Source organism: Colobus angolensis, unplaced genomic scaffold, assembly GCF_000951035.1.
Source record: "Colobus angolensis palliatus isolate OR3802 unplaced genomic scaffold, Cang.pa_1.0 Scaffold19, whole genome shotgun sequence".
NCBI lineage: Eukaryota > Metazoa > Chordata > Mammalia > Primates > Cercopithecidae > Colobus > Colobus angolensis.
Window position 1 is genome coordinate 4864508 of NW_012115043.1, and position 10468 is coordinate 4874975.

Here is a 10468-nt window from a genome sequence, read left to right on the forward strand (position 1 = left end):
AACCAAAAAAAACTGTTTACAAGCCAGTCGTGGTGACTCATGCCTGCAATCCCAGCACTTTGGGAGGCCAAGCCGGGCGGATTGTCTGAGGTCAGAAGTTCGAGACCAGCCTGCCCAACATGGTGAAACCCCATCTCCACTAAAGATACAAAAATTAGCTGGGCATGGAGGCGGGCACCTGTAATCTTAGCTACTCAGGAAGCTGAGGTAGGAGAATTGTTTGAACTTGGGAGGCGGAGGTTGCAGTGAGCCGAGATTGAGCCACTTCACTCCAGCCATGCAATCAGTCAGTCAGTCAATCAATAAATAAATAGACCAGGCACAAGATGGAGTTTCAGTGTGTTGCCTAGTCTGGTCTGAAACTCCTGAGCTCTAGTGATCCACGCACCTCGGCCTCCCACACGCCTGTAATCCCAGCACTTTGGGAGGCTGAGGCAGGTGGATCACCTGAGGTTGGGAGTTCGAGACCAGCCTGACCAACATGGAGAAACCCCATGTCTACTAAAAACACAAAATTAGCTGGACGTGGTGGTGCATGCCTGTAATCCTAGCTACTCGGGAGGCTGAGGCAGGAGAATCGCTTGAACCTGGGAGGCAGAGGTTGCGGTGAGTGGAGATGGGGCCATTGCACTCCAGCCTGGGCAACAGAGCGAGACTCCGTCTCCAAACAAAAAAAAAAAAATTACAATAGAAAGGTTATGAAAAATGAAAAGAGAATAAGGAATACTTAGTAATGATCCTAAACTTCTAGGTTTTGGATACATCTGAACAAGGTACTAAAATGTTCAGTTTAACTTTTTTATTTTTTGAGACAGAGTCTCACTCTGTTGCCCAGGCTGAAATGCAGTGGCACGATCTCTGCTCACTGCAACCTCTGCCTCCCAGATTCAAGTGATCCTCATTCGTCAGCCTTCCACGTAGCTGGGGTTACAGGTGTGTGCCACTATGCCCAGCTAATTCTTATTTATTTATTTGAGATGGAGTCTCCTTCTCTAGCCCAGGCTGGAGTGCATGGTGCAATCTCGGCTTACTGCAACCTCCACCTCCTGGGTTCAAGCGATTCTCCTGCCTCAGCCTCCCCAGTAGCTGGGATTATAGGCACCCACCACCACAACGGGCTAATTTTGTATTTTTAGTAGAAACGAGGTTTCACCATGTTGGCCAGGCTGGTCTTGAACTCCTGATCTCAGCTGATCTGCCTACCTTGGCCTCCCAAAGTGCTGGGATTACAGGACTGAGCCACCTGCATCAGGCCTAATTTTTTGTTTTTTCAGTAGAGACGGTGTTTCGCTATTTTGGCCAGGCTTGAACTCCTGGCCTCAAGTGATCCACTTGCCTCGGTCTCCCAAAGTGCTGAGATTACAGGCAAGAGCCACTGCATCCAGTGAACAATTAGTTATTGACAATATCAATGACTTACAACTGTGGTTGTAACTCAGATAAAACAACAAACAAGTACTTAACAGAATCTTTACGTTTTCTTTTCTTACTTTTTTGTAGCGATGGGGTTTCATTCACCATGTTTCCCAGGCTGGTCTGGAACTCCTGGGCTTAATCAATCCTACTGTTTCAGCCTCCCAAAGTGGTGGGATTACAGGTGTGAGCCAATATGCCCGGCCAAAATCTTTACATTTTCTTAAAGGGTGAAGCATTCTAGAAATCATATGGATAGTTATGGAAAACATATTAATATCTTTTACATTTATTTTTAATTTTTAGGAATAGGATGTCCCTGTTGCTTAGGCTGGCCTTGACCTCCTGGGCTCAAGTAATCCTCCTGCCTCGGACTGAAGTAGCTGCGAGACTACAGTAACATGCTATTAAATATTGTTTTTTACTCCTCCTTACAACCCTATGAGGAAACTGGGTTAGGTGGGGTGACTCATGTCTATAATCCCAGGAATTTGAGAGGCCTAGTTAGGAAGATCACCTGAGATCAGGAGTTCATGGTTACAGTGTCACTGCACTCCAACTCAGGTGATCCAAAAAAAATAGGAAACTGAATCAGAGTTAAAAGTCACCAACCAGTAAGTGATGGAACTGTGATTTAAAGAGTATCTGCTCTGTTCGTTTTTGGCAGGCTGGGGGCAACGTGGGGAAAGTGTATAACTTTTTTTTAACTTCTCAGAGTGCTTTTACTTTTACTTTATTAGTCAAAAAGTATAGTATATAAACTTACCTGGATAATTAAAAGAATGCCTCTTGTCTCAATAATTCAGACTACTGAAACAGACATTTCTCATTTCAAATTCACGTTACTTTTAGGCCTGGTGCAGTGACTCACGCCTGTAATTCCAGCACTTTGGTAGGCTGAGGCAGATGGATCACTTGAGGTCAGTTTGAGACCAGCCTGACCAACATGGTGAAACCCCATCTCTACTAAATACAAAAAAATACAAAATTAGCTGGACATGGTGCCTGTAATCCCAGCTATTTGAGTGGCTGAGGCAGAGAATCTCTTGAACCCAGGAGATCAAGGCTGCAGTGAGCCAAGATTGCACCACTGTACTCCATCCTGGGTGACAGAACAAGACTCTGTCTCAAGAACGAAAAAAACTAAATTTATGTTAATTTTATTAATTGTTGAATATTGATATATGTTATCTCACAAGTATAGAAATAAAACCATAAAATAAAGGAAATGTGACACATAGATACACGTGTATACATAATTTTAGACAAATTGGTAATTTACTTTCTATCTTTGTGTGTGTGTGTGTGTGTTTGTGTTTTGAAACAGGGTCTCACTCTGTTACCCAGGCTGGAGTGCAGTAGCGTGATCACGGCTCACTGCAGCCTCGACATCCGGGACTCAGTGCTTTTTAAACTTTTTTTTGTTTTGAGGCAGAGTGTAGTTGTATCGCTCAGGCTGGAGTGCAGTGGTGCGATCTTGGCTCACTGCAATCTCTGCCTCCTGGGTTCAAGCGATTCTCCTGCCTCAGCCTCCGGAGTAGCTAGGCTTACAGGAAGGCGCCCACCACACCTAGGTAATTATTGTATTTTTAGTAGAGGCAGGGTTTCACCATGTTGGCCAGGCTGGTCTCGAACTCAGGTGATCCACCCACCTTGGCCTCCCAAAGTGCTGGGATTTCAGGTATGAGCCACCACACCCAGCCTCGCTTTTTAAATTTTTTAAAAAATGTTTCATCATGCTACAGAAAAGTAGCTGGAGCCCAGGCACTGGAGACCAGCCTGGGCAACACAGTGAAACTCCTGTCTCTACAAAAAATTTAAAAAATTAGCTGGGTGTGGTGGTGTGAGCCTGTAGTGCCAGTTACCTGGGAGGCTGGGGAGAGAGGATCACCTGATTCTAGCTGTGATTGCACCACTGCATTCCAGCCTCAGCAACAAAGTGAGACCGTCTTAAAGAAGAAGAAGAAAAAAAAAAGAGAAAGAAAGAAAAGTGGAGAGAATAATGCTGCCAGTATTCCCTAATTATGTTCTAGGTTTGGCAAATCTTAATGATGCTATATTTGCTTCAGATAACATTTTTAAATTTAGCTTTTTGAATAGTTAATACATTTGTATGTTCAAAAAAAATTATAGTTAAGTTCTCATCCCACTCTATCCCATATGCCACTTTCATTGCATAGGTTCTAGTTATATATTTTTCTGAGATTGTGTGTGTATGTTTGTGTGTATACAAATACAAATATATTTGGACTCACTATTTTAAAATGGAAAAGTTAACTTTTAAAAAAATGTTTTCTCTTTATTTAATAGAGACAGAATCTCAGTATGTTGCCCAGGCTGGTTTTGAACTCCTGGGCTCAACCAATTCTCCTGCCTCAGCCTCTCAAAGTGCTGAGATTACAGGCATGAGCCACCAAGTCTGACCAAATAACATTTTTTTTGAGACAGAGTCTTGCTCTGTCGCCAGGGCTGGAGTGCAGTGGCATGATCTCGGCTCACTGCAACCTCTACCTCCCAGGTTCAAGCAATACTCCTGCCTCAGCCTCCTGAGTAGCTGGAATTACAGGCGCACGGCACCACACCGTGCTAATTTTTGTATTTTTAGTAGAGATGGGGTTTCACCATGTTGGCCAGGCTGGTCTCGAACTCCTGACCTCATGATCTGCCCGCCTCAGCCTCCCAAAGTGCTGGGATTACAGGCATGAGCCACCGCACCTGGTCCCAAGTAACATATTTTTGACATTTTTCTTTTTGTTTACATTCACACTCTCTCTCACTCTTTTTTTTTTTTTGCGACAGGGTGTTACTGTGTCACCCAGGCTGGATCTCCAGCTGGATCGCCAGCAGTGCGATCCTAGTCACTGCAGCCTTGAACTTCTGGGCTCAAGAGATTCGCCCGCCTGGGCCTCCCAAAGTGCTGGGACTACAGGCGTGAGCCACACCGCACCCGGCCAGTGTCTACACTCAACCCTGTTTTTCCTCTCTTTACCACCTCTTTTCTCAGTTTATTATTCAATAAACAATTCATAAAACTGAGTTCGAGGCATTCTGCTATGAACTCTGAAGAGGCGGTAATTTCTCATTCACTATTGCTTGCCTTTGTCCTTTTTCCTCCTCCCACAACTCAGTTTTCCAAAAACAGACCTATTTCCAAGGTTTAAAAGTGCCGGGCGCGGTGGCTCACGCCTGTAATCCCAGCACTTTGGGAAGCTGAGGCGGGAAGATCGCTTGAGCCAAGGAGTTCGAGACCAGCCTGGGCAGCTAATCTCCGTCTTTGCAAAACAAACAAACAAACAAACCCATTAAAACAAAAATTAGCTGGGTGTAGTGGGGGAAGAGAGGCTGAGGTGGGAGGATCGTTTCAGTCCGGGAGCTAGAGACTAGTCAACCGAGATCGAGTCACTGCTTTCCAGCCTGAGTGATAGAGCGAGACTTAGTCTCAAGAAAAAAAAAAAAAACCCAGAATAACTAGTATTAGCTTTATGCAAATAAGGAGGCCCTCTGAAGAATTCAGTAGGGCGGAAACAGTGGGACCGGAGGCTGGACTGGCGTGGTGGGCGGGGCGGAACCTGAGAGGCGGGTCTTGCAGGCCCCGCCCAGCTCGCGCGCGGATTTGGCGCCAAACGCTGCGGGCCTTGCTTGCCACGGGAGTTCCCGAGTATCGCGAGAAGCGCGTTTGTCTGCACGTCGCGGTACGCTTTGTGGCCGGTGTTTTCTGCGTGAGGTGAGAACTGAGCGGCGGGCCGGTGAAGTTCTTGCGGGGAGAGGGAAGTCAGAGGGACTAGCCAGGGAGCCAGATGGACGAGCCAGGGAGCCAGACGGACGAGCGGGAAAGCCTAATTGTTGCAGCGGGTCAGGAGGCTGGGGAGTCGACCTGACCTGGCCTGGAGAGGCGGGGAGGCGGGCGCGTGTCCCGGTTGCTTAGGTTTTGGGCTGCCTCTTACTCTGCCAAGCCCCTTAGCGGGAGGGAATGTGTTCCTTATCATCTTTACCCCAGTCTTCTGTCCGGGGCGTGTCAATGTAGAAAGCGCCCAGCGAATGTTGGATGAATGAATGAAGTTAAAGAGAGGATAGGCGGGGATCGAGGATGAGGGGGACGGCTGGAGAAGAGGTATAGGAGGTTCGATGTTTCAGGGGTGGCACCCAAGGGGGGCATCGAGGCAGCACGGTAGCACTTCCTTTGCGATGAGGGCCGTCTCTTTGGACTTCTTGGAAAAGAGGTGGGCATTGGAAACCAGGGTCTGGGAACAAATCGTGGTTTGGACATAACATTTGTTACCTTCACTCTTCTGGGAGTTTGAGGAGTAGAGGAGGAAGTTCACACAATTTCATAAATGTCTAAAAAGAGACAGTTATGCGACCACTGACGCAGAGTAAAAGTCGTCTGTTGAGCATCTTATTCACTACAAATAGAAGAAATATCAGTTTCCTGACAATCCCACCCCGTGCTTGGCCAGTTCTTGAGTGCGCTTAATATATTTTAGGTACTGTCATCAAACTCAAAGCTCGCTGTCAGCCTCAAAGTTCTGAACTCTAGTATAGATTCTTGTAGCTTACTTGAAGCTACAGTGGGTCATGATCGGGAATTGATGCTTTGCTTTTTTTTTTTTTTTTTTTGAAACGGAGTCTGGCTCTGTCGCCCAGGCTGAAGTGAGATAGCGCGGTCTTGGCTCACTGCGAGCTCCGCCTCCTGGGTTCAAACGATTCTCCTTCCTCAGCCTCCGGAGTAGCTGGGCTGGGACTACAGGCGCCCGCCACCACACTTGGCTAATTTTTTTTGTATTTTTAGTAGAGACGGGGTTTCACTGTGTTGGCCAGGCTGGTCTTGAACTCCTGACCTCATGATCCATCCGCCTCGGCCTCCCATAGTGCTGGGATTACAGGCGTGAGCCACCGCGCCCAGCCGATGCTTTGCTTTTATATTTATGGTAATCGAAATTTAGGATTAGTGAGATTTTAAAGATCATCTAACTCCAATTTGGGGAAACTTTGGAATTATTTTTTTGCATTCCATCATTCATCAAATATATATTGAGCACCTGCACCTGCTGTGTACCAGCACTGGGGTTCGAGCTATGTAGCACAGAGAGACCTACCTGGTTGCCCTTTTTGAGCTACAGTCTAGTTTGGGAGACGAACAATAAATAACTGTATAAATAACACCTGATATTGAAACTGGATAAGTGCCATGACGTTTGTACTTGACACTATGAATGCTTACTAAAGAAGGATTTAGAGAAGTTGAGGTAAACTTTTGAAAAAGTGATAGTTGATATCTGAAAGAGATTAGGAGTCAAGGAATAGCTTTTTCAAGACAGGAAATAGTATTTGTAAAGATCTAGTGGCCTGAGGAATATAGCTCTTTCAAGGAAAGAAAGAGCATAGAGTAGTGTGAAGTGAGGTTGGTGAGGTTGTAAGAGGCCAGATCACATAGGGCCTTGGAGTTTTGTCTTTATCTTAAGAGCAATCAGAAACCACTGAAATACTTAAGCCAAGTGAGGTGATCAGCTTTACATTTTCAGATTCAGCCCAGATGTAATATGGACAATTGAAGAAGGCAAGAGTGGATGACAGTAGTAGAGTAATGCAAGTAAGAAATGTTGGGAAGTGGTTATAGAGATAAGGAGAAATAGATTCAAGGGATATTTAGGAAATAAAATGGGCAGGATCTGTGGGATAGAGGGAAGGAATTGCTAAAGATGACTTGTAGGTTTCTGAATTGCTTAGCTGGATAGATGTCATTCAGTGAATTAGGAAAATTTAGAAGTTTGGTTTTGTACATGTTGAATTACAGGTGCCTTTCAGGCATTTAGGAGGTGTAAAATGGGAAATAGTGATCTGGATCGGAGAGTCAAGGCCTAGGGTAGAGACGAAAATCAGGGAGTCATCTATAAATAAGTACTTATTAAAACTATGCATAAATGAATGAAGAAGCCCTAGGATGGAGTCTTGGATACTTAATGGCCAGGTTAGAAGGTAAACCTGCAAAGAAAATCCAGGAGGAGTGCCCAGAAAGGGAGGAAAGCCAGGTGAGTACTGTGTCTTAAAAGTTAGGGTAAACATTTTTCCCAGAAAAAACTGACTGAAAGTGTCAGTTGTTACTGAGAAGTAAGGCAGTACTGAAAAACATTCTTTCGAGTTACCAACCTGAGGATAATTTCCTATTCTTTAAAGGAAGCCTTACCTAGAACACCAATATGTAAACACATTAAAAAAATTTTGTTTTTACTTTTAATTTTTGTGGGCACATAGTAGGTGTATATAAACAGATTTTTTTTTTATTTTTTATTTTATTTTATTTTTTTAAGATGGAGTCTTGCTCTGTGGCCCAGGCTGGAGTGCAGTGGCGTGCTCGTGGCTCACTGCTACCTCCGCCTCCCGGGTTCACACCATTCTCCCGCCTCAGCCTCCCGAGTAGCTGGGACGACAGGCGCCCGCCACCAAGCCCGGCTAATGTTTTGTATTTTTAGTAGAAATGGGGTTTCACCATTCACAGGGTGGTCTCCATCTCCTGACCTTGTGATCCACCTGCCTTAGCTTCCCAAAGTGCTGGAATTACAGGCGTGAGCCACTGTACCCGGCAGATTTTTTTTTTTTTTTAAGCTGCTCTACTTGAAGTGGGGGTGAAGTACCTATATCCTGCGTATTTCATACCCTATTGGATCACAGTTTGAAACCCTCTGAAAAGTCAAATTTATCTTTTTTCTTTTTTTCTGAGATGGAGTTTTGCTCTTGTTGCCCAGGCTGGAGTGCAATGGCACGATCTCGGCTCACTGCAACCTCTGCCCCCCAGATTCAAGCGATTTTTCTGCCTCAGCCTCCCAAGTAGCTGGGATTACAGGCATGTGCCACCACGCCCGGCTAATTTTGTATTTTTAGTGGAGACGGGTTTCTCCATGTTGGTCAGGCTGGTCTCAAACTCCTGACCTCAGGTAATCCGCCCACCTTGGCCTCCCAAAGGGATTATAGCCATGAGCCATGGCGCCCGGCCCAAAATTTATCTTTTTATGGTAGGGGAAGCTCAGTAGTTGAGGTACAACGATTTGTTCAAAATGATACAGATATTTAGTGTTAGGGTCTACCTTGGAACTTAGTTCCGATTTCTAGTCTAGTCCTTTTTTTTTCATAATTAGTATCTTCTCTACTTTTCATGCTGTGTAAGTTTGAAATGTGGTCTAACTGATTGAAACACATGAAATGGCTGCAGGTAGAACTTGTCTATATAGTGGAGACTATTTGGATGAATACAAATAACTTTACATTTTTTCCCTTAGAGGAAAAGATGCTAGAACCACAGGAGAATGGCATGATTGACCTACCAGATTATGAGCATGTAGAAGATGAAACTTTTCCTCCTTTCCCACCTCCAGTCTCTCCAGAGAGACAAGACGGTGAAGGAATTGAGCCTGATGAAGGTATGTATAGAGAGTTTTAAAAAGGAGGCTGTGAGGCCGGGCACAGTAGCTCATGCCTGTAATTCCAGCACTTTGGGAGGCCGAGGCGGGTGGATCAAAAGGTCAGGAATTTGAGACCAGCCTGGCCAACATGGTGAAACCCCGTCTCTACTAAAAATACAAAAATTAGCCGGGGCATGGTGGCTGTGGTAAAAGGAGGCTGTGGTAAAAGGTATTTGAGGAAAAAAAAGGGAGGCTGGGCACACTGGGTCCTGCCTGTAATCTCAGCACTTTGGGAGGATGGCAGGAGGATGGCTTGAGCCCAGGATTTCAAGACCAGCCTGGGCAACATAGCAAGACCTCCTCTCTGCTAAAGATTTAAAAATTACCCACGTGTGGTAGGCCACTCCTGTAGTTTCAGATACTCAGGATGCTAAGGCAGAAGAATCGCTTGAGCCCAGGAGTTTGAGGCTGCAGTGAGCCAAGATCTCACCTCCACTCCAGCACGGGCAACAGAGTGAGACCCTGTTTCAAAAAAAGGTGTCCCATGTTTAGTTATCTTATCAGCTTGGAAATGATACAAAATAAATAATACAAATTATTTAAATACAGTAATACTGAATCTTGGTATGTTTCACCAGAGTCAGGAAGTGGAGCACTTGTTCCTGTACCTCCAAAGAGAACAGTTAAAAGAAATATACCCAAGCTGGATGCTCAGAGGTACATTTACTATATTCTTATACGTTTATACGTTTTATTTTTAACATCCACTGTTTTTCCTCTAATGTTATAAACTTTTGGTTGGTATGATGTAGAGCTCTTATATTTCTAGAAAAGTTTTTTTTAGTTCAGCAGAACATTTTTTCTTATGCTCTTGCTTTGGACCAAACTCGAGAAAACTTGGAAATTAGGCCAGGCGTGGTGGCTCACGCCTGTAATCCCGGCACTTTGGGAGGCTGAGGCGGGCGGATCACGAGGTCAGGAGATCGAGACCATCCTGGCTAACATGGTGAAACCCTGTCTCCACTAAAAATAAAAAAAATTAGCTGGGCGCAGTGGTGGGCGCCTGTAGTCCCAGCTACTTGGGAGGCTGAGGCAAGAGAATGATGTGAACCTGGGGGAGGCTGAGCTTGCAGTGACCCGAGATCATGCCACTGTGCTTCAGCCTGGGCGACACAGCGAGACTCCCTCTTAAAAAAAAAAGAAGAAAAGGAAACTTGAAATGAAAAACATATTTTTATTCACAGATTAATTTCAGAGAGAGGACTTCCAGCCTTAAGGCATGTATTTGATAAGGCAAAATTCAAAGGTAAAGGTCATGAGGTAAGAACTTTCTGATTTTTATGTTAGACCTTTGTGTTTTACAATAGCAATAAAAATGTGGACCCATTATGTTCTTAGAAATCTCAGAATGCTTTAAGATGCTATCCTTAATTGTCGTAACTCTTGAGATCTTGAGAAACAGTTGTGATGTACTAGAAAGGGAACTGTTTGAAGAATTAGAAAGCATGTCTTGTGTTGGCCGGGCGCGGTGGCTCAAGCCTGTAATCCCAGCACTTTGGGAGGCCGAGACGGGCAGATCATGCGGTCAGGAGATCGAGACCATCCTGGCTAACACGGTGAAACCCTGTCTCTACTAAAAAATACAAAAAACTAGCCGG

The 10468-nt window shown here is 44.9% G+C and overlaps 1 protein-coding gene across 1 annotated transcript in view; it reads left to right on the top strand.

Annotated features, from left to right (window-relative positions):
• Window positions 1-10468, top strand: part of TIPIN (TIMELESS interacting protein) — a 54417-nt gene that overhangs the window by 27183 nt on the left and 16766 nt on the right. The window contains 3 exon segments of the mRNA XM_011940370.1: window positions 8688-8828; window positions 9449-9527; window positions 10055-10130. Coding sequence (XP_011795760.1) covers window positions 8688-8828; window positions 9449-9527; window positions 10055-10130 — 296 coding nt within the window.